At 39.7% G+C, this 25,595-nt stretch overlaps 1 protein-coding gene across 8 annotated transcripts in view; it reads right to left on the bottom strand.

Annotated features, from left to right (window-relative positions):
• Positions 1-25,595, bottom strand: part of DMXL1 (Dmx like 1) — a 185,086-nt gene that overhangs the window by 124,090 nt on the left and 35,401 nt on the right. For 7 of the 8 annotated variants that reach the window (XM_055298757.2, XM_055298758.2, XM_055298759.2 and 4 more), the window contains exons 5-9: positions 21,618-21,750; positions 17,367-17,433; positions 15,585-15,763; positions 12,900-13,089; positions 10,753-10,921 (exon numbers count right to left, since the gene is read on the bottom strand). In XM_055298757.2, the coding sequence (XP_055154732.1) occupies positions 10,753-10,921; positions 12,900-13,089; positions 15,585-15,763; positions 17,367-17,433; positions 21,618-21,750 (738 nt within the window). Of the gene's footprint in view, positions 1-10,752; positions 10,922-12,899; positions 13,090-15,584; positions 15,764-17,366; positions 17,434-21,617; positions 21,751-25,595 lie in introns of those variants that run through there. The other variant, XM_063612941.1, reaches the window with a different exon arrangement.

Genomic DNA, 25,595 nt, shown 5'->3' with positions numbered 1-25,595 from the left:
GTGCAATCTGAGCTCACTGCAACCTCCGCCTCCCAGGTTCAAGTGATTCTCCTGCCTCGGCCTCCCAAGTAGCTGGGAGTACAGGCATGCGGCACGACGCCTGGCTAATTTTGTATTTTTAGCAGAGACGGGGTTTCACCATGTTGGCCAGGCTGGTCTCAAACTCCTGACTTCACCACTGCCTCGGCCTCCCAAAGTGCTGGGATTAGAGGCGTGAGCCATCGCACCCAGCCAATAACATAATTTAGTCTAACACAGTTGACTCTTCCACTGTTTAAAAATACACATGAAAAAAGAAAAAAACCTATATGCTTACAGTGCATACAGAGCTTTTTTATAGCAACCTTTGTTTGTTGTGGATTCTTTAAATATATATTGGCCAGGCGCGGTGGCTCACGCCTGTATTCCCAGTGCTTTGGGAGGCCAAGGTGGGTGGATCACGAGGTCAGGAGATTGAGACCATCCTGGCTAACACAGTGAAACCCCACCTCTATTAAAAATACAAAAAAGTAGCCAGGAGTGGTGGCAGGCGCCTGTAGTCCCAGCTACTTGGGAGGCTGAGGCAGGAGAATGGCATGAATCCAGGAGGTGGAGTTTGCTGTGAGCCGAGATCACACCACTGCACTTCAGCCTGGGCAACACAGTGAGACTCCATCTCAAAAATAATACTTGCTAAAATAGAATATAGCATCGTTCTTATGGTAGTAACCAATAAGGAAACTTTCCTTTAACTTCCTTTTTATACTTTTGGTAAGTAGCGGGGGGGGGAAATGCATCTATAGATCATTTCTAGGCAAAACTGTAAAGCTAACGAACCAATCTTTTTCTGCTTATGCAGTCTATTTCACTAGAAGAGAAAAGAAGTCTTTTTACCCTTGAAGAGAAAAAAGTCACCATTCTGTATTTAGCTATATTTATATATTGTATTTCTGTATTTTTGTTTCTACTGTCAAAAATTCACATAACAATGTTGTGATGTAAAAGACTTCCAACATAATGTTTGCCAGTATTATTAATGGTAACAGATTTAAACAGTAAATTTAATGTATCTACTGCAAAGGAGATTAAATTACATATTCTAGGTCATATAGTATAATTTATTTAATCATAAATGTTTAACACTGAAAAACATTCACATGATAAAATGTCTGTAATTTGTAGCTCTGTTAATAAAAATATCTTGCCGGGCGCGGTGGCTCACGCCTGTAATCCCAGCACTTTGGGAGGCCGAGGCGGGCAGATCACGAGGTCAGGAGATCGAGACCATCCTGGCTAACACGGTGAAAACCCGTCTCTACTAAAAATACAAAAAATTGGCCGGGCGAGGTGGCAGGCGCCTATAGTCCCAGCTACAAGGGAGGCTGAGGCAGGAGAATGGCGTGAACCCCGGGGGGCGGAGCCTGCAGTGAGCCAAGATCGCGCCACTGCACTCCAGCCTGAGTGAAAGAGCGAGACTCCGTCTCAAAAAAATAAATAAATAAAAAAAATAAAAAAATAAAAAAAATAAAAATATCTTAATTTATAACAAATTTTGATAACAAGCAAATTTTAAACTGATCCACAATTAAAAAAAAAAATGTTGGCTGGGTGCAGTGCCTCACGCCTGTAATCCCAGCACCTTGGGAGGCCAAGGCAGGTGGATCACGAGGAGGTCAGGAGTTCAAGACCAGCCTGGCCAACATGGTGAAACACCGTCTCTACTAAAAATACAAAAATTAGCCAGGCATGGTGGCGCGTGCCTGTAATCCCAGCTACTCAGGAGGCTGAGGCAGAAGAATTGCTTGAACCCTAGAGGCAGAGGTTGCAGTGAGCCTTGATTACACCACTGCACTCCAGCTTGGCGACAGAGCGAGACTCTGTCTCACAAAAAAAAAAAAAAATCACCACAATGTCAAAGCAACTAGTAACATATGTATCTTAATATCAACAACAATTAGTTTTTACTTAATAGACTGACCTATCAACCTCTTTAATAAGCTAATTCTAAGATGGACTACTTGTTTGTTAGCATCAAGACTGAAGCTGAAGTTCCCTTCTCAAGCTCAAGAAAAGCATTCAAGACAGTCAACTGAGCTAAAAAAGTATTTGTTCCTTGGTATTACCTACTTTTTTTTTTTTTGAGATGGAGTCTCACTCTGTCACCCAGGCTGGAGTGCAGTGGTGTAATATTGGCTCACTACAACCTCTGCCTTCCAGGTTCAAGCAATTCTCCTGCCCCAGCCTCCCAAGTAGCTGGGTCTACAGGCGCCTGCCAACACACCCGACTAATTTTTTTTCGTATTTTTGGTAGAGACGGGGTTTTACCATGTTAGCCAAGCTGGTCTTGAACTCCTGGCCTCAGGTGATCTGCCTGCCTCAGCCTCCCAAAGTGTTGGGATTACAGGTATGAGTGACCACGCCCAGCTCCTTGGTGTTACTTTTGATATGAATGTTAAATTGAGTATACTGAAGTACAAATCCAGTGAGCTGCTGCAAATAATCCCTAATTAGTAGAACTAAGCAAAAATTTAAGTATCACATTAAATGAAACCTGGATCATGTTGGTGTCTGCTAAACTGTAAAGGCTAGAATGAACTCAAGGAGTGTAAACAATTTTCTCCAAAACAAATCTATGTTTTAAAATAAAAGGTAGAGAAAGGCCAGGCACGGTGGCTCCCGCCTGTAATCCCAGCACTTTGGGAGGCCAAGGCAGGTGGATCACAAGGTCAGGAGTTTGAGACCAGCTTCGCCAACATGGTGAAACCTGGTCTCTACCAAAAATATAAAAAATGACCTGGGTGTGGTGGTGGGTGCCTGTAATCCCAGCTACTCAGGGGGCTGAGGCAGGAGAATTGCTTGACCCAGGAGGCGGAGGTTGCTATGACCTGAGATCACACCACTACACTGCAGCCTGGGCAACAGAGCAAGAGTCCGTCTCAAAAAATGAAAAAGAATATTCCGTAATAAAAATTCATCAAAAGTTGTTAGTGGTTGTCTTCTAGGGAGAGGGAGAAAGGTGGAGGAGAGGTGAAATGAGGCTTTTACTTTTCACTTTTTGTACAAATAACACCTTATGCAAATATTGCCTTTAATATTTTCCTCAAGTAATATTCCAGGCTCTACTTTAAATGCTCCAATTGTGACAACTAGTTCTTATACTCACAAAAACTATTTACTTGAGGTGGACAGAATGCTTGAGGCCTTGAGTTCAGTATCAGTCTGGCCAACATGGCGAAACCCCGTCACTATTAAAAATGCCAAAATTAGCTGGGCACAGTGGCACATTCCTGTAATCCCAGCTTCTTGGGAGGCTGAGCCATGAGAAACGTTTGACCCCGAGAGATGGAGGTTGCAGTGAGCCAAGATCGCACCACTGCATTCCAGCCTGGGCAATGGAGCAAGACCCTGTCCAAAAAAGGCCGGGCATGGTGGCTCACACCTGTAATCTCAGCACTTTGGGAGGCCGAGGTGGGCAGATCACGACGTCAGGAGATCGAGACCATCCTGGCTAACACAGTGAAACCCCGTCTCTACTAAAAAATACAAAAATATTAGCCCAGCATGGTGGCGGGCGCCTGTAATCCCAGCCACTGATGAGGCTGAGGCAGGAGAACGGCGTGAACCTGGGGGGCTGAGCTTGCAGTGAGCCGAGACTGCCCCACTGCACTCCAGCCTGGGAGACAGAGCAAGACTCCGTTTCAAAAAGAAGAGGAGGATTCCAAGATGACCGAATAGGAACAGCTCCAGCGTGAGCAACACAGGAGTTGGGTGATTTCTGCATTTCCAACTGAGGTACCAGATTCATCTCACGGGGGCTTGTCAGACAGTGGGGGCAGGACAGTGGGTGCAGCCCACTGAGCATGAGCTGAAGCAGGGTGAGGCATCGTCTCACCTGGGAAGCACAAGGGGTCAGGGAATTCCCCTTCCTAGCCAAGGGAAGTGGTGACGGACGGCACCTGGAAAATCAGGTCACTCCCACCCTAATACCATGCTTTTCCAACAGTCTTAGCAAATGGCACACCAGGAGATTATCTCCTGCACCTGGCTCAGAGGGTCCCACGCCCAAGGAGCTTCACTCTTTGCTAGCACAGCAGTCTGAGATCGAACTGCAAGGAGGCAGCAAGGGTGGGGGAGGGGCGTCACCATTGCTGAGGCTTGAGTAGGTAGACAAAGCAGCTGGGAAGCCAGAACTGGGTGGAGCCCACCTCAGCTCAAGGAGACCTGCCTGCCTCTATAGACTCCACCTCTGGGGACAGGGCACAGCTGAAAAAAAGGCAGCAGAAACCTCTGCAGACTTAAATGTCCCTGTCTGACAGCTTTGAAGAGAGTAATGGTTCTCCCAGCACGGAGTTTGAGATCTGAGAATGGACAGACGGCCTCCTCAAGTGGGTCCCTGACCCCCGAGTAGCCTAACTGGGAGACACCCTCCAGTAGGGCCAGATTGATACCTCACAGGGCCTGGTACCCCTCTGAGACGAAGCTTTCAGAGGAACAATCAGGCAGCAACATTTGCTGTTCAGCAATATTCACTGTTCTGCAGCCTCCGCTGCCAATACCCAGGCAAACAGGGTCTGGAGTGGACTTCCAGCAAACTCCAACAGACCTGCAGCTGAGGGTCCTGACTGTTAAAAGGAAAACTAACAAACAGAAAGCACATCCACACCAAAACCCCATCTGTACGTCACCATCATCAAAGACCAAAGGTAAATAAAACCACAAAGATGGGGAAAAAACAGAGCAGAAAAGCTGACAATTCTAAAAATCAGAGCGCCTCTCCCCCTCCAAAGGGATGCAGCTCCTCACCAGCAATGGAACAAAGCTGGACAGAGAATGACTTTGAGGAGTTGAGAGAAGGCTTCAGACAATCAAACTTCTCCAAGCTAAAGGAGGAAGTTCGCACCCGTCGCAAAGAAGTTAAAAACCTTGAAAAAAGATTAGACAAATGGCTAACTAGAATAACCAATGCAGAGAAATCCTTAAATGACCTGATGGAGCTGAAAACCACAGCACGAGAACTACTTGATGAATGCACAAACTTCAGTAGCCGATTTGATCAACTGGAAGAAAGGGTATCAGTGATTGAAGATCAAATGAATGAAATGAAATGAGAAGAGAAGTTTAGAGAAAAAAGTAAAAAGAAACGAACAAAGCCTCCAAGAAATATGAGACTATGTGATAAGACCAAATCTACGTCTGACTGGGGTACATAAAAGTGACAGGGAGAATGCAACCAAGTTGGAAAACACTCTGCAGGATATTATCCAGGAGAACTTCCCCAATCTAGCAAGGCAGGTCAACATTCGGCTTCAGGAAATACAGAGAACGCCACAAAGATACTCTTCGAGAAGAGCAACTCCAAGACACATAATCATCAGATTCACCAAAGTTGAAATGAAGAAAAAATGTTAAGGGCAGCCAGAGAGAAAGGTCGGGTTACCCACAAAGGGAAGCCCATCAGACTAACAGCTGATCTCTTGGCAGAAACTCTACAAGCCAGAAGACAGTGGGGGCCAATATTCAACATTCTTAAAGAAAAGAATTTTCAACCCAGAATTTCATATCCAGCCAAACTAAGCTTCATAAGTGAAGGAGAAATAAAATCCTTTACAGACAAGCAAATGCTGAGAGATTTTGTCACCACCAGGCCTGCCCTAAAAGAGCTCCTGAAGGAAGCACTAAACATGGAAAGGAACAACAGGTACCAGCCACTACAACAACATGCCAAATTGTAAAGACCATCAATGCTAGGAAGAAACTGCATCAACTAACAAGCAAAATAACCAGTCCACATCATAATGACAGGATCAAAGTCACACATAACAATATTAACCTTACATGTAAATGGGCTAAATGCTGAATTAAAAGACACAGACTGGCAAACTGGATAAAGAGTCAAGACCCATTAGTGTGCTGTATTCAGGAGACCCATCTCACGTGCAGAGACACACATAGGCTCACAATAAAGGGATGGAGGAGATGTACCAAGCAAATGGAAAACAAAAAAAGGCAGGGGTTGCAATCCTAGTCTCTGATAAAACAGACTTCAACAAAGATCAAAAGAGACAAAGAAGGCCATTACATAATGGTAAAAGGATCAATTCAACAAGAAGAGCTAACTATTCTAAATATATATGCACCCTCTACAGGAGCACCCAGATTCATAAAGCAAGTCCTTAGAGACCTATAAAGAGACTTAGACTCCCACACAATAATAATGGGAGACTTTAACACCCCACTATCAACATTAGACAGATCAACGAGACATAAAGTTAACAAGGATATGCAGGAATTGAACTCAGCTCTGCACCAAGCGGACCTAACAGACATCTACAGAACTTGCCGCCCCAAATCAACAGAACATACAATTGTCTCAGCACCATATCACACTTATTCCAAAACTGACCACCACACAGTTGGAAGTAAAGCACTCCTCTGCAAATGTAAAAGCACAGAAATTATAACAAACTGTCTCTCAGACCACAGTGCAATGAAACTAGAACTCAGGATTAAGAAACTCACTAAAAACTGTTCAACTACATGGAAACTGAACAACCTATCCTGAATGACTACTGGGTACATAACAAAATGAAGGCAGAAAGAAAGATGTTCTTTGAAACCAATGAGAACAAAGACGCAACATACCAGAATCTCTGGGACACATTTAAAGCAGTGTGTAGAGGGAAATTTATAGCACTAAATGCCCACAAGAGAAAGCAGGAAAGATCTAAAACTGACATCCTACCATCCCAATTAAAAGAACAAGAGAAGCAAGAGCAAACACATTCAAAAGCTAGCAGAAGGCAAGAAATAACTAAAATCAGAGCAGAACTGAAGGAAATAGAGACACAAAATTCCTTCAAAAAATCAATGAATCCAGGAGCTGGTTTTTTGAAAAGATTAACAAAATTGATAAACCACTAGCAATACTAATAAAGAAGAAAAGAGAGAAGAATCAAATAGACGCAATAAAAAATGATACGGGGGATATCACCACCGATCCCTCAGAAATACAAACTACCATCAGAGAATACTATAAACATCTCTACACAAATAAACTAGAAAATCTAGAAGAAATGGCTAAATTCCTCGACACATACACTCTCCCAAGACTAAACCAGGAAGAAGTTGAATCTCTGAATAGACCAATAATGGGCTCTGAAATTGAGGCAATAATTAATAGCCTACCAACCAAAAAAAGTCTAGGACCAGACAGATTCACAGCCAAATTCTACGAGGTACAAGGAGGAGCTGGTACCATTCCTTCTGAAACTATTCCAATCAATAGAAAAAGAGGGAATCCTCCCTAACTCATTTAATGAGGCCAGCACCATCCTGAAACCAAAGCCTGGCAGAGACACAACAAAAAAAGAGAATTTTAGACCAATATCCCTGATGAACATTGATGCAAAAATCCTCGATAAAACACTGGCAAACTGAATCCAGCAGCACATCAAAAAGCTTATCCACCACGATCAGGTCGGCTTCATCCCTGGGATGCAAGGCTAGTTCAACACACGCAAATCAATAAATGTAATCCGTCTAATAAACAGAACCAATGACAAAAACCACATGATTATCTCAATAGATGCAGAAAAGGCCTTTGACAAAATTCAACAGCCCTTCATGCTAAAAACTCTCAACAAATTAGTTATTGATGGGACGTATCTAAAAATAATAAGAGCTATTTATGACAAACCCACAGCCAATATCATACTGAATGGGCAAAAACTAGAAGCATTCCCTTTGAAAACTGGCATAAGACAGAGATACCTTCTCTCATCACTCCTATTCAACACAGTGTTGGAAGTTCTGGCCAGGGCAATCAGGCAGGAGAAAGAAATAAAGGGTATTCAGTTAGCAAAAGAGGAAGTCAAATTGTCCCTGTTTGCAGATGACATGACTGTATATTTAGAAAACCCCATCATCTCAGCCCAAAATCTCCTTAAGCTGATAAGCAACTTCAGCAAAGTCTCAGGATACAAAATCAATGTGCAAAAATCACAAGCATTCTTATACAACAATAACAGACTAACAGAGAGCCAAATGATGAGTGAACTCCCACTCACAATTGCTTCAAAGAGAATAAAATACCTAGGAATCCAACTTACAAAGGACGTGAAGGACCTCTTCAAGGAGAACTACAAACCACTGCTCAATGAAATAAGAGGACACAAACAAATGGAGGAACATTCCATGCTCATGGATAGGAAGAATCAATTCGTGAAAATGGCCATACTGCCCAAGGTAATTTAAAGATTCAATGCCATCCCCATCAAGCTACCAATGACTTTCTTCACAGAATTGGAAAAAACTACTTGAAAGTTCATATGGAACCAAAAAAGAGCCCGCAGTGCCAAGTCAATCCTAAGCCAAAAAACAAAGCTGGAAGCATCATGCTGTCTGACTTCAAACTATATGACAAGGCTACAGTAACCAAAACAGCATGGTACTGGTACCACAACAGAGATATAGATCAATGGAACAGAACAGAGCCCTCAGAAATAATACCACACATCTATAACCATCTTATCTTTGACAAACCTGACAAAAACAAGAAATGGGGAAAGGATTTCCTATTTAATAAATGGTGCTGGGAAAACTGGCTAGCCATATGTAGAAAGCTGAAACTGAATCCCTTCCTTACACCTTATACAAAAATTAACTCAGGATGGATTAAAGACTTAAATGTCAGACCTAAAACCATAAAAACCCTACAAGAAAACCTAGGCAATACCATTCAGGACATAGGCATGGGCAAGGACTTCATGTCTAAAACACCAAAAGCAATGGCAACAAAAGCCAAAATTGACAAATGGGATAGAATTAAAGTAAGGAGGTTCTGCACAGCAAAAGAAACTACCATCAGAGTGAACAGGCAACCTACGGAATGGGAGAAAATTTTTGCAATCTACTCATCTGACAAAGGGATAATATCCAGAATCTACAAAGAACTCAAACAAATTTACAAGAAAAATACAAACAACCCCATCAAAAAGTGGGCAAAGGATATGAACAGACACTTCTCAAAAGAAGACATTTATGCAGCCAACAGACACATGAAAAAATGCTCATCATCACTGGCCATCAGAGAAATGCAAATCAAAACCACAATGAGATACCATGTCACACCAGTTAGAATGGTGATCATTAAAAAGTCAGGAAACAACAGGTGCTGGAGAGGATGTGGAGACATAGGAACACTTTCACACTGTTGGTGGGACTGTAAACTAGTTCAACCATTGTGGAAGTCAGTGTGGCGATTCCTTGAGGATCTAGAACTAGAAATGCCATTTGACCCTGCCATCCCATTACTGGGTATATACCCAAAGGATTATAAATCATGCTGCTATAAAGACACACGCACATGTATGTTTATTGCGGCACTATTCACAATAGCAAAGACTTGGAACCAACCCAAATGTCCATCAATGATAGAATGGATTAAGAAAATGTGGCACATATACACCATGGAATACTATGCAGCCATAAAAAAGGATGAGTTCATGTCCTCTCTGGGGACATGGATGAAGCTGGAAACCATCATTCTCAGCAAACTATTGCAAGGACAAAAAACCCAACACCACATATTCTCTCTCATAGGTGGGAATTGAACAATGAGAACACTTGGACACAGGCAGGGGAACATCACATACCAGGGCCTGTTGTGGGGGGAATGGGGGAGGGATAGCATTAGGAGATATACCTAATGTAAATGACGAGTTAATGGGTGCAGCACACCAACATGGCACATGTATACGTATGTAACCAACCTGCACGTTGTGCACATGTACCCTAGAACTTAAAGTATAATTTAAAAAATTACTAAAATAATAAGGCCTGGCTAGGTACAGTGGCTCATGCCTGTAATCTCAATACTTTAGGAGGCCAAGGCAGGTGGAACTCTTGAGCTCAGGAGTTCGAGACCAGCCTAGAAACATGGTGAAACTGAGTATCTACTAAAAATACAAACAATTAGCTGGGCATGGTGGTATGCACCTGTAGTCCCAGCTACTTGGGAGGCTGAGATGCGAGAATCACCTGGCCTTGGGAAGTCGAGGTTGCAGTGAACTGTGTTCGTGCCACTGCACTCCAACGTGGGTAACGGGAGTGATTCCTCATTTCAAAAATAATAAGTACTTAAATCTTCAAATTCATAGGCAGACCCAGATATTCTAGATCTCTTAGTCTAATAGTACATATTTGACTACAGAGATAAGTTTCTTAATTCTCCCAGTAATAACTTTTACATATTTCTGCCCTCTTTATGGAATTGGCTCCAAAGATCAAGTACCAAACACAAAGATTTTAAGAACTATACGATAATTATAAAATACTACTTTTAGAGGTTGGGCATGGTGGCTCATGCTGGTAATGTCCCAGCATTTTGGGAGGCCAAGGCAAGAAGATTGCTTGAGGCCAAGAGTTTGAGGCCAGCTTGGGCAACACAGTGAGACTCCATGTCTATAAAAAATAAAAATTAAAAAAATACAATACTACATCTGTAGTACTGACCTTTATTAAGTAACAGTTCAAATATCAATTTTTGAATAAACTAACAATGAACTTCAATGCCTTATCAAGATCCTAAATCACAGGTAAAATCATGGCCTTAAAGGGCAAACAAACAGAAATCAGTGAGCTTGCTACAACGAAAAGTGGGCTAAGAAAGTCACCTCCAATATTTTACTTATTTGAAAACTGAAAGTATAACTTACTTGTTATAAAATCAATCTATTCAATTTCAGAAACTTGTTTTGAACAATGTTTCATTACCTGTGGCTGGGTTGATGCTGGCTGCAATATGAAAGTGGCAAAGTGCATTGGCATGCAGTGGAGTGTTCCTGTGAACATGATGAGGATCCTGCTGATGTGGCAGATATCCCGTATGTGCTACAAGCGCAAGTGATCTCCTCCGACCTCTACGAAAATGTCTCAGATTTACCTGTGTGAATAGAAACAAAACTAATGCCTATATTGTCAAAAGTTATCTATGTATAGGTTACATAATGATTGTCAGAAGTTACATATATCCTAGTTTAGAACATTTTATATGTTTTATAAGTAAAAATGTCTTTTAACATTTTATATGTAAAAACACCTTTCAGTATTTCAGTACAGCAAATTTGAATCCTGAAGAATAAATTTATGACTTAAAGTACCTGGCTGTTCTCTTAACCCTCATACAGTATTTTGCAATTTTTATTAGGCTTATTTTCTTAAAATGTATTTCCTAAAATCAAATGTTAAAAAATTTTTTTTCCAATACTATTGTTTGTGAATGATATCTCTACATACATTGTCCTCTTTCATCTATAGCTAACTCCTTGTGACCACATAGTATTAAATAATATTACCACTGCACATGGGACATTTCATAATTTACAAAGCATTTTCATAGAGATCAACCCATTTGATGCCATGAGGCAGGCAGTGCAAATATTGTTATTCTCATCTTTCGTATGATAAAATAGTCTATATAGAACCCAAGATCATCTAGCTAAGAAGAGGCAGGGCAAAAGGTAGAACAAGTCTTCAGATTCCTGGTCAACAACTTCTTTCAGCTATTACTACATGTAACCATTCTATTCGTTGTTGAATCAATACAGAATTTATTATATTCTGAGCCATCAGAATACTATTCAAATTAGAAAAATAGTTGCTGCATAATCATACAAAGCATTCAAAGATAAATTGTTTTAAAATCACTTCTGTTTTCAGGGCCGGGCATGGTAGCTCACGCCTGTGATCCCAGCACTTTGAGAGGCCAAGGCAGGCAGATCACTTGAGGCCGGGAGTTCGAGCCAGCCTGGGTGGGAGGATTACTTGAGCCAACATGGCAAAACCCCATCTCTGCTTTAAATACAAAAATTAGCCAGGCGTGGTGGCACGCACCTGTAATCCCAGCTACTCGGGAGGCTGAGGAGGGAGAACTGCTTGAACCCGGGAGGCAGAGGTTGCTGTGAGCTCATATCGCCCCACTACACTCCATTCTGGGTGACAGACAGAGACTCTGTCTCAAAAAACAACAAAACAACGCCCCCCGCAAAAAAAAATCCACAAAAAATAAAATCACTTCTTCTTTTCAGTATTAAGAAAATAAATGGCCGAGCACCATGGCTTATGCCTGTAATTCCAGCCCTTTGGGAGGCCGAGGCAGGTAGATGACTTGAGGTCAAGAGTTCGAGACCAGCCCTGGCCAACACGGTAAAGCCCTCTCCCTATTAAAAATACAAAAATTAATTAGCTGGGCACGGTGATGCACACCTGTAATTCCAGCTACTCAGGAGGCTAAGGCCAGGAATACAGTGAGCCAAGATCATGCCACTGCACTCCAACCTAGTTGACAGAGTGAGAATCTGTCTCAGAAAAAAAAAAAAAAAAAAAAAAAAATTAGAAGAATCTGTATTACTATCCTACTATTGTTTCTCAGCCTTTAGGCTATGATCAAATGTATTACTATTCTACCTTTAGTGTGTCCAAAAACCAAAAATTGACTTTTACTTTCAATATTAATTTGTAAAGACCCCAAGTTCTGGGGGTGGGGTGGGGTTTCTAAAGATAAAAATGTAGAAGAACAGAATAGGATAAACTACTCAAGCTCTAAGAAAGACAAAATAAGTTATTTCTAGAGTCAAATCTTTGCATTCTCAGATTTTACTTCATGTTACTTCAGCTAAGTCAAACGTAATCATCCTTTTATCATCATCAGTAAACCTAAGAGTAACTTCATAATTATAGGTAGTTTTGTGTTCCAGACAAAATCTAGATAAAAATATGTTTTTTGAACCAAATAGAAATGAAAATTTTCTAAGAATTATTTTCCTAGGATATAGATTTTTTATAACATTACTTTGTTACCAAAAAGGCAATGTACCAAAGGTTTTAAAACTTGTAGTAAGTAATGTAACAAAAACACTCACTTCTAAAGCATTTTGAACTCGTTCTTTACTGGAAGTATTTCTCTTGAAGTTATTTGTTAAATTAATTGATTCAGTCCAATGGCTGCAGTCACCTCCGTATAGCAAACAATCATTTGGTAAAAATGTCTCTACCCAAAGACGACACACATTATCTTTGCAGCAAGTCAACAGTACATTACACACAGAAGCCCTAAGGAATGAAAAGATTTTAGAAGCAAAAATACAAATTTCACATAGTATCACAGACAATTCTACAATGATTCTGTAATTACTTAAATGTACCAACTAAGGTACCAATGAAGAAAATATCAGTATGTACAGATTTCATCACAGCAAATGCTCGCCAACCTATTTCTTTTCTGCCTAGAATTCAGTAGTTCTTGTTTCAATAATCTTGCCAAACGTTCTTTCTTTTTTTTTTTTTTAAGAGATGTGGTCTCACTATGTTGCCCAGGGTGCTCTCAAACTCCTGGGTTCAAGCAATCCTCTGGCTCAAGTAATCCTCCCGCCTCATCCTGGGATTACAGGTGTGTGCCACCATCCCAGCTCTCAATTAGATTCTTTTCACATCTAAAAAAACAAAGACTGAGATTAAGCCACAATCTCTCAGTTGACACACAAGAAATAACCACATCTTCTAATAAAATTTTCTGATTTATTGAGTGGATAGTTCTTTGAATTATATCATATGCTTCATTTCTACTTTCTATAAAGGCACCTCCACACTGTCACAAAAAGCTACAGTAACTACTGGGTACACTTATTCTCTCCTTGCCTAACAGATGCCCAAAGCAGTGAAATTCAAGAATTGAATATTCATGATAAAGTAAGTACTAAACACTTCCCCCTCCTTAGTCATCCTTGACTTTCAGTTAATTTCCTTTTTGCCACCTCCTTAAAATAAAAGCAAAAATCAATTACATATATGTTAATAAGTCCCATAAGCATCAAGAGCTCAAAGGCTGAAACCCTATCAACAAGGACTACCTTCCACCAGGGAATTCAGTCAGTTTAGAAGAAAGAATGAAAAAGTCACAATAGTTTGTAGTAGTAACTTGTTCCAGCATACATATCTGATTTTTAAAAACACAACAATCAGCAGGTTTTATCAGCAACTCAGTGAGTTAAAGTAAATGAGAAAAGAAATCAAAATACTGCCTAGTAGCCACTTTGTTAAACATACCCACCTGACTAAAAAAGAAGTTGCAAAAGAGAAGGGAGAACAGCATGATTTGTACTGGTTGTTCTCTCCTTCTCCTTCCCTCCTCCATTCTTGCATCTCTCTCCCTCTGATTCCCTCTCCTCTTTCTGTCTACTTCCTTGTCTTCTTCTCCCTTTCTACCTCCTCTCCGGGCTTCCCTCTCCCACCATTCTTTGCTTTCACAGCCTTTCCAGGCCACCCTCCCTTTCTACCTCTCTCCTTCTGTCCCCTACCTCTCCCTTCCTAGCATTTTTTTTTCTTTCCTTCCCCAACCCCTTGTTTCTCCTCCTTTCCCCATCCTCACAACCATCTCCCTCCATTTTTTCTCACTCTCTTTTCTCTATCCCTGTCCTGGCTACAGCTACACTATAGCTCAAAACATCTAGTCAGCAAAATTCATAAAACAGTGAAAAGGTAGGAAAAAAATGCCACATGGTTTGGCCAAATTGAAAATGGCCATATGGTACAAAATGGGATTTCTGGCTGCGCACACGTCTCATGCTTGTAATTCCAGCACTTTGGGAGACTGAAGCAGGCAGATCGCCTGAGCTCAGGAGTTCAAGACAAGCCTGGGCAACATGGCAAAACCCCATCTCTATAAACAATCCGAAAAGAAAAAAATATATTAGCCCAGCATGGTGGCACACACCTCTAGTCCCCGCTGTTTGAGAAGCTGAGGCGGGCGGATCACTTGAGCCCAGGAGGTGGAGGTTGCAGTGAGCCATGACTGGGGCACTGCACTCCAGTCTGGGTGACAAAGCAAGACCCTGTCTCAAAACTAAACAAAACAAAAACACATAAAAAACAAACAAAAATAGGGAATTTATACCTGTATTTAAGTAATAGGTCTCTATAACCTACTAAAATTCAGTATTATATTAACTCTTTCCAGAAATACAGAAAAAAAAAAGAAGGTACTGAGGGTATGCATGTGTGTGTCACTGTGTGCTTTTGTGGTTAAACTTATATCTGTTTCAAAGAAGAATAATGTAGGGTATTAACCTACTCTCTCTTTTCCTCAGATATGCTGGGTGCAGTCAAATAAACATACAAGAACTCATGGTATATCCTCTTAATAAAGCTATTTTTTAAAAGAAGAAAACCAGGGAAGACACACTAGAAGGTACAAGACAACAGAGTATTTATGTAAAAATATAAACAAACAACAATCCGGAGAAAAAAGATGACAGAATTAGACACAAAACACAAAGAAAAAGAAAATATGTACAACTCTGCAACTTAAAGACATCTGATATGGAGTAAACTATCCCAGCTTAAACTCCTTTAATATGGCTCTTATCCTAGGCATCAAACATAGCTGACCCACAGCCAGATATGTGCAGGCCAGAGACTATTTAATATTACTCTAATCTTCACAGGCTCAGAAGTCCTGTAACTATGGACTCTCAAAAGTGAGAGAAGCAATCAAGGTAACAGAGATGATGTTCCCTTAATATGTGGGGGGAAATGACCAATCCACTGACCTAGGCATATATTTGCTTGTTTTACGCCAGGAAAATCCATTTACTGCTCGAGGATGGGCCAGATACACAAAAGAAAAGTCAATTTCTCCTTGGGATTGTTTTTCTGAACTTCTATCTGGAGAAGTAACAGCTGTCCGCCAGTTTTCTACATTATACCATACCTTCAAAAGACAGTCATCCTATGGAAAAAAACAAACAAACAAAACAAACAAACAAACAAAAAAAACAGAAAAACATACAGATCAGAATTAAAGATTAAATCAAATAGCAAAAGTAAGAATTTTCTCCCCAGTGGCAAGAACTTGGTGATGGGAAGAGACGTTGGGCACAGAGGAATTAAGAAAATTCTGATGCCGGCACTTTTCTATTAGCACTGCCTAACTGTGCTTTAAAAACTGAAGTGTGTGAATGTGCGTATTCTGTGTTCAAGAAAAATGCTTGCTAATTACTAGAGTATGGGAAATGGAGTCATTCAGGAAAGACTCAAAGATAAAATTAAGGACTTCTTTTCCAGTAAGCCAAATATTAAATAAGAAATTAATACCACTAGCAGACTTATGAAGACTGCTAATTATTGAAAAAAAAAAAGATACTTTTCATGAATTTTCATGTGACTTTTCAAAGAAAATGCTGATGATGAAAATAACGCGTTAATATATAAATATATATGAAATATTCCATGTACAATCAAATTTATAGTCCTAATATAGGAAATAAGGGAAAAGCAAAGGAGACTAGAATGTACCAGGTACTGCTTTTAAGCTATAACTGAGTTCCCAGAATAAACAGCTCTACTTCTCTCCTAAAAAACAAAAACCTTACTGTGGTTTTGGAGTATCTTACACTCTTAGTTTGCAGAAGGCTTTGAGCCGTAAAAACAATAATTTGACTTATTAGTAGCTCATGAAATGCTCTATGAACCAATGAATAAAAGTAACTTCAAATAAATACATTGCTTTAAAATAAACAGGTAATAATGTATGCACACTAAAGAAATGGTTACTACTATCTTTCTAGAAAGCCTATGAAGTCTTATATATTAAAAACAGCCTAACATACATCAGCTAAAAGGTAATATAAATCGAAGCCATGAAAGGCACTGTGCCGGTCACTCTATACTGCATATATTGTCTAAATTAATCCTATGATTAATGACCTATGAAGTAGATGTTTTTATCCTCATATTACACATGAGAAATGAAAGGCTCAAGAAGATTAACTTGCCAAGATGATAAAGCCGGTAAATGGCAGATTTATATCCAGATCTGCCCCTAAGTCTATGTTATTTCAATTACATCACACAGTATTTTAACACCACAATAATGGAGTCAATTTCTGCTACTTAAAATTTTCAATGGCCGGGCATGGTGGCTCACGCCTGTAATCTCAGCACTTTGGGAGGCCGAGGTGGGCGGATCACGAGGTCAGGAGTTCAAGACCAGCCTGGCCAATATGGTGAAATCCTGTCTCTATTAAAAAATACAAAAATTAGCCGGGTGTAGTGGTGTATAGCTATAGTCCCAGTTACTCGGGAGGCTGAGGCAGGAGAATCGCTTGAACCTGGGAGGCGGAGGCTGCAGTGAGCCAAGATCGCGCCACTGCACTCCAGCCTGGGTGACAGAGTGAGTCTCCATCTCAAAACAAACAAACAAAAAAACAAATTTTTAATGGAAACTATTATTTTCAAGTTAAATCAATAAAAGAATGAAGCCAGTTAATGTTTTTAAAGTTTCAAACTAAACTATAAACACATAATTTGGCAATAGCATTTTCACAATTTACCTTCCCAGCAGTGGCAAAAAATTCTCCATCTGGTGAAAATTTCATTAAATGAACTTGGGAAGCAGTTCTGTAAATTAAACAGATAAGGAATAATTTGCAATGAAAACTAAAAAGAAAAAGTTCAATATTCTCAAAATTATAAATCAGCAATTGGTTCAAAAGACAGAAAATGTTATAAGTTTCACACTCACATCTTTGTGTACCTGAAAAATGAACTAGTTAGTAAGATAAACTTTAAATATAAAAACATACATCCATAGACTCATGGAAGGAATGGCTTGTCAAAATCTTTAAGGCCTAAAACAAAAGTCATAAATTTCATTCCCTTAGAATGAGAGACAATGATTTCATTTTTTAAATCTGGAAATCTAGTTTCCAGAACCATGGATCCCTATATGCCAACATATATTTTCATGGATAATATATAATAAGTTTGCCTTAGGGTAATACTTACCTAATTAAAGATTATGTGTGGGTTAACAGGGGACTTGCAGCAATTAGGGATTCAGCCTATCAGCTTCACCTATATACTTGGTACATACTTGCCTTTTCTTCTCAAAGGAACTTTGGTTCATTTCTCTTCATTGCCTTCCCTTACAGCTACTCATATATATTGATCTCAAGACACTCACCACTATCACTGCTTTCCTTTTCTTTGCCCAAATTCATGATTAGATAGGTCAGTACTAAATTTATTTGTAAAGATATCCAAAGAGGAATTCTGTCACATTTCATTTCAGATACAAATAACTTTTTTTTCTGATTTTAAGCATAATACATTGAAGTTGATACAGGTAGATAAAAAGCAAATGAAATCATTTACATTTTTCACCAATACCACCACATCCTTTCCTCAGACAAAACCAATGTTAACATTTTAATACATAAACTTCCAAATCCTTCCCTCCACTCTCTACTTTCTGCAGGAAAAGGTGGGAGAAGTAGGGCTAGAAACTGAAGTCATACTTATCACCCATTAAAAAATATGTCACGGGCCGGGCACAGTGGCTCACGCCTGTAATCCCAGCACTTTGGGAGCCTGAAGTGGGCAGACCACAAGGTCAAGAGTTCGAGACCAGCCTGGCCAACATGATGAAACCCCATATCTACTAAAAATACAAAAAATTTGCCAGGCCTGGTGGCACGCCCCTGTAATCCCAGCTACTTGGGAGGCTGAGGCAGGAGAATTGCTTGAACCCAGGAGGTGGAGGTTGCAGTGAGCCAAGATCACGCCACTGTACTCAGCCTGGGTGACAGAGCAAGACTCCGTCTCAAACAACAACAACAAAAATATGTCGTGAACATCTCTGTATATAGACGCAAAAGATGTGTATATGTGTGCAGGTGTACAGATCTACATTATTACTTTATTGGCTTATATTCCATTGTATATGTTTACATATATATACATACAAGGATTTCAAATAATTTTTCACTGCTGTTTTCTAATTTTTGCTGCAACAACAACAAAAAGGTGAACATGCCTGCACACACATTTTTAAAACATCTGGTTAATCCTAAGGATATCCTTAAGACAAAATATTATTATTATTTTTTCTTTTTTTTATTGAGATGGAGTCTCACTCTATTGCCCAGGCTGGAGTGCAGTGGTGTGATCTTGGCTCACTGTAACCTCTGCCACCCAGGTTCAAGCTATTCTCATGCCTCAGCCTCCCAAGCAGCTGGGATTACAGGCATGTGCCACCATGCCTGGCTAATTTTTGTAATTTTTAGTAGAGACGGGGTTTCGCCATGTTGGCCAGGCTGGTCTTGAATTGCCAACCTCAGGTGATCCACCCACCTCGGCCTCCCAAAGTGCTGAGATTACAGGCGTGAGCCACCGTGCCCGGCCTACAGCTCTTTCTAAAGAATTATTTATGCAAAATTATATTCTCTTTCTACATGTTAACCCATTACCTATCTGAGGGGTGCAAAATACATGGAACCTGCTCCTTTGAAATATCCTCTGTAAATTCTACATATGGAACGTCTGCCTTACTTTGGTATGTGATATTTATGCTATCACCACTTCATATAAACCTAGTCAGTTTCACTTAAATCCTTTTATACCAGTTTACTGGTTTATTTCCTATCTACCCCTATCTGTTCACTGCAATATTCTAAGCATCTTTAAAGTTGCCTGGAACCATTCAACAAATATTTGTTGAATGAATGAATGAAACCTGGAAACCTTATTTAAAGGATATGAAAAAAATTAAGCCTGTTGAATCATACTTCCAAAATGTGCTCCAGAAAGATATTATCAGGCCAGGCACCATGGCTCATGCCTGTAATCCCAGCACTGTGGGGGGCTGAGGCGGGCAGATCACAAGGTCAGGAGATCAAGACCATCCTGGCTAACATGGTGAAACCCCATTTCTACTAAAAATACAAAAAATTAGCCAGGCGTGGTGGTGAGTGCCAGTAGTCCCAACTACTCGGGAGGCCAAGGCAGGAGAATGGTATGAACCCGGGAGGCGGAGATTGCAGTGAGCCAAGATCACACCACTGCATTCCAGCCTGGGCGACAGAGGGAGACTTCATCTAAAAAAAAAAAAAAAGAAACATAATATCAACTGTACTCCCTTATTGACGGTATACGAGAGCACCTATTTCTCTAAACACTATTAGGTAAGATTCATCCTTTTTCTGAACATTTCAAACATTCTTGATTTCAAGCGAGATCACCTCTTATTGCACTTATTTTTAATATGTTCTATACCTTGTTAAAAATTTCTCTCCATTGCCCAGTGTTGCTTACTATTGTTATACCTGTTCTTTTCTAACTAATTTAAGGCCTACTTTTAAAAACGCATTTGCCCAAAACTGCACATATTTCTCCTCGTGTTTGTGTTTCTTTCCTTGTGGACAATTTGCTTTATAGAAACGTTTTATTGATACGGTTAGAACTATTAATTTTTCCTATCCTATCCATTTCCAGTTTGGGTGTCATTCTTAGTCTTTCCCTAACTCTAAAGCAGCATTTCTTGTCGAACAGCAATATAACGTAAATGACAAATGTTAGCCAAATATGTAATTTTAAATTTCCTATCAGCCACGTTTTTAAAAAAAGTTAAAACAGGGGAAATTAATATTTTTTATTTAACCTAATATATAAAAATATCATTTCAACATATTTTTTAAAAATGTTAGAGATATTTTACACTATTTTTAATACTAAATTTTTGAAGTCCAGCACATCTCAATTTGGACTAGTTGCATTTCAAATGCTCAATAATAACATGTAGTTAGTGGCTACCATACTGGACAATGTAGCTCTAAAATATAAAATTTCACCTGTATTTTCCTCTAATATTTTTGTTCCATTTTATAGAATTTTTTCCTCCATCTCACATTTGTTTTGGTATCAGGTATGAAAGACTCTAACTTAATTTCCCGTCTACAGAGCTAGCTAGTTTTCCCCGCTATAAAAGACTACCTTAAGGCTGAGCACGGTGGCTCACACCTGTAATGCCAGCACTTTGGGAGGCTGAGGCGGGTGGATCACCGGAGGTCAGGAATTCAAGATCAGCCTGGCCAACATGGTGAAACCACGTCTCTACTAAAAATACAAAAATTAGCCAGGTGTGGTGGCATGTGCCTGTAATCTCAGCTCCTCAGGAGGCTGAGGCAGGAGAATTGCTTGAACCAGGGAGGTGGAGGTTGCAGTGAGCCTCGCATCATTGCACTCCAGAGTCTAATCCTGGATCCTAATCTGTCTGTTCCTACATCAACAACAAAATGCTTGATCATCTGTGGCGTTAGAATTCATTTTACTATACTGTATATCTTTATTCTTCTTTTCTTTCAGAATTTCTCTGACTTTCCCATATTTATCCTTTTAAGTAGAGTTTAGAATTATGCTTAATAGAAATTCCACTCAGATTTTGGCAAGGATTATGTTCAATATATAGATTATGTGGGAAAAATAGATTTCTTCACAATAGGAAGTCTTCCGTTCAAAAGCATGAAAGTCATCTATCTTTTCATATAATTTGGCAAGTTTGTATTTAACGGTCTTCATGTAAGCCTGAAACGTTTATGTTTCTTCCTATTTTATTTGACATTTTTAAAAAATGTATTTGTAGAACACAGGAAATACAGAATTATCTGTGTATAAGAAAAAGCATACCATAGACCAAAAATCAGTACTTTTTATGTCAGTGTGGCTTTACACAACTAAAATACATTTATAATAAAACCACACAGAACAACAGGTTTATCAGTTTTCTCCCCTGATTAATTGCTTACTTGCAATGCCAAATGCATCTCCAATCTCCAAAGTTAAGATCTGTTTTATTTAAATTTTCATCTTCAGTTGGCTTCTCCAAGTTAGTATTGGACCAGAGTTGCAAATAGCTGGAACCAGTTAAAAGACGACTGCCTAAAAAAAAATATTATTCATCATTTATTATTTAGGTATTTAATAGTGATTTAATTTACATGCTCAAGAATTTCATATAAAACAACTTCTAAAAAAAAGTCAAATATCAAAAAAAAATTTGAAGAACGGAGGAGAAGGCTGTATTTTAATTTTGTTAAAATAGCTTGAGATCTTATAATCTGTCATTTAACAAGTATTTAATGAGCATCTTCTTTGTCCCAGCCACTGTGCTAGACATTGGAAATACAATGACAAATAAAACATTGTCGTTTTTCATGAGTTCATATTTCAGTAGAAAGACATGGAAATATGATACCATGTAAAAGTGTTACACACATGATAGAAATGTGTGCAAAGCTTTATGGAAGCCCACAGGAAGGAGACATTAATGTGTACCTGTAGTAAAAGTGCCAGGAAAAGTGACGAAATGCAACCTGGTCCTTAATGGATGAGTAAGTAAAAGAGACAGGCATTTCAGAAAGGAAACCTAACATGAACGAAGGCATGAAGACATATAAGTTCATATATTTTCCCAAGAATGCCTCTTCATGTGGTATAGGTTAACGAATACCGTACATGGAAAGGCTAGAAAAAAATTAACTATGGAAAAAATGCCAAGGTGAGACTGTGAAGAGTTTTTCAAGTTTACAGCATTTGGACTTTGTTATAGGTAGTTGGGAGTAAAAGATTTTCAAGTGGCAGTGGGGGATTGTTGGGGGAGTTGTTACAAAATTGGATCTGTATTTTAGAACAAGAGGGCTTAACTGGAAGAGGGGCAGTCAACAGATGGAGAGGCCTGTGAATCTCCCTCTATTGAGATAACATACAAAAATCACATATACAATATGTGCATTTTTCCAGAAAGATAATCTGTAACTTTCATCGAAATTTCAAAGACTCTAGTATACAAAGAAGGTTAAAAATACTTTTTAGGGCCGGGCGCGGTGGCTCACGCTTGTAATCCCAGCACTTTGGGAGGCCGAGGCGGGCGGACCATGAGGTCAGGAGATCGAGACCACGGTGAAACCCTGTCTCTACTAAAAAATACAAAAAAATTAGCCGGGCGTGGTGGCGGGCGCCTGTAGTCCCAGCTACTCGGAGAGGCTGAGGCAGGAGAATGGCGTGAACCCGGGAGGCGGAGCTTGCAGTGAGCCGAGATCGCGCCACTGCACTCCAGCCTGGGTGAGAGAGCGAGACTCCGTCTCAAAAAAAAAAAAAAAAAAAAAAAAAATACTTTTTAGAAAACAACTCTAGAGACAGACAACATCAGGGAAAACATAAGTGTGCGGTTAACCAACTAGTAAACTATTAAACCTGTTTAATTAACTATAGAAATTCAGATGGTAGGCCAGATACGGTGGCTCACACCTGTAATCCCAGCACTTTGGGAGGCCAAGGCAGGTGGATCACCTGAGGTCAGGAGTCCAGGATTAACCTGACCAACATGGAGAAACCCAATCTCTACTAAAAATACAAAATTAGCCGGGCATGGTGGAGCATGCCTGTAAACCCAGCTACTCAGGAGGCTGAGGCAGGAGAATCACTTGAACCCAGGAGGCAGAGGTTGCAGTGAGTTGAGATCACGCCATTGCACTCCAGCCTGAGCAACAAGAGTGAAACTCCACCTCAAAAAAAAAAAAAAAAAAATTCAGATGGTAAATAATGAGGATCTCAACCAAATATTTAAAAAGCAGGCATTTGAAAGCCGTTTCAACAAGTATTGTCAAGGCTGGGTGCAGTGGCTCACACCTGTAATCCCACCACTTTGGGAGGCCTAGTGGGGAGGACTGCTTGAGCCCAGGAGTTCAAGACCTGCCTGGGCAACACAGTGAAACCCTGTCTCTACAGAAAAAAATTACAAAAATTAGTTAGACACGCACTTGTACTACCAGACACCAGCGAGGCTGAGGTGAAAGGATCACTCAAGCCTGGGAGGTCAAGGCTGCAGTGAGCTATGATTGAGCTACTGCAGTCTAGCCTGGGCAACAGAGCAAGACCTTGTCTCACGAAAAAATGAAAAAAAGAATTGTCAAGATTTGATGCCAAATAAATACAGAGAAAAAACAAGCCGTTAAAGGACAGATTCCAACTCTATGACTTGGCAATTAAGTAGAAGGTCGTGCTATCATCCATACAAAAGACAAGCAATTTTGGCAAAAAAGCTGACAATAAAGATGGCATTCACCTTGGCAATTAAAGACTATAGATTTGTGTATTTCTAGAATAATCACTTTTTTTAATTTTTTGCAGAGACGGGGTCTTGCTATGTTGCCCAGGCTGGTCTCAAATTCCTGGGCTCAAGCAACCCTCCCAACTCAGCCTCCCAAACTGCTGGGATTACAGGTATGGGCCAGCATGCTTGGCTCTCGTTTTCTTGTTTCAAAAGGAAAGTGGATCTCTGGCATAGACTTTAGATCAGAAATCCCTGTGTCTAAATCCCAAGTAAGATGCTTAATTAGCCATGTGAATTTGATCTAGATGGGTAATTTCTGAGCTTCAATTTTCTCATCTAAAAAATTTGAGGCTTAAATACAGTTGTTGTAAGGATTAGCTATAAAATATGCACAAAGTCTCCAGCACAGGCCAGGCACTAAGCAGAAGCTCAATGAATAGTAGAGCAATAGATAGAAGGTTTCATAGACGGGGAAAGAAAAGCACAACAAGTAATGAAACAATTCATTTAAATATGTTGATTATTCCACTTTTGAACTTACCAACAGATACAAGTTTTCTTTTGCTTAATATAAACTGAAGATAAAATTAAGATATCCCATAAAAGATTAAGAATTTAAAACAGAATACAAAATTAATCCCAGGTATGGAATGGAAGAAAAGTAGGTAAGATATAATATGGTACACTGATTTCAAACTCTAAGAATTAGATATTACAGATATTAAATTACAGATATTAAAGCAGGATATGATGGATAGTAAAGCAGGAAAAAAGCATAAGAAGTCTAAAACAGAAAATCTTATGATTTAGGCAAGATACAATAGTAAATTTGGACACAAAAGAAAGGCATTAATCAGTTTACCAATACTTTTATATCTCTCTCTGATGACTTCTATTTCTATGTCTCAAAGATAACTTTTCTTTTTTTTTTAATTTTTTTCTGAGACAAGGTCTTGCTGTGTCACCCAGGCTAGAATGCAGTAGCACAATCATGGCTCACTGCAGCCTCAACCTCCTGGGCTCAAACAAGCCTCCCACCTCAGCCTCCTGAATAGCTGAGAACTCAGATGCCAGCCACCAAGCCTGACTAACTTTTAAGAAATTGTTTTGTAGAGGTGGAGTCTCCCTATGTTGCCCAGGCTGGTCTCAAACTCCTGGGCTCAAGCAATTCTCTCCATTCAACCTCCTGAAGTGCTGATATTACAGGTTTGAACCACCGTGCCCTGCTCCAAAGATAACTTTTATGTTCTAGATTCAAATGTCTGTATATTGCTTTATGATATACAAGCTTCTCAAGGTCCACATATCCAATTAATACCTTATGTTCCACTACCTCTAACTCCTACATATTACTCTTTGTGTGGTCATAGATACTCTCAAAGTAATTTCAAATCCAGTTGTCAGGTAATGTCAATTCTACTGCCAGAACACATTTCATATCCATGTATATCTTTCACTATTCATTAATTCATTTAATATTAATTGAGCAACTACTATGGAAATAAGCTCTTATTTCTCATCCAGACTAATCAGAATACAACCTCTCCAAAGGTCACTCCTTCTGTTCCATTTGCCACTGACCCTTCTAACTCACTGCTAGCAGACGAATCTCGCAAAACCATAAATCTTATATCACTAGCCTCTTTTGAAAATATATAGTTTTTAGACAACC

This window comes from Symphalangus syndactylus, chromosome 11, assembly GCF_028878055.3.
Source record: "Symphalangus syndactylus isolate Jambi chromosome 11, NHGRI_mSymSyn1-v2.1_pri, whole genome shotgun sequence".
Classification (NCBI taxonomy): Eukaryota; Metazoa; Chordata; class Mammalia; order Primates; family Hylobatidae; genus Symphalangus; species Symphalangus syndactylus.
This window is presented reverse-complemented; position numbering and strand designations above follow the sequence as displayed.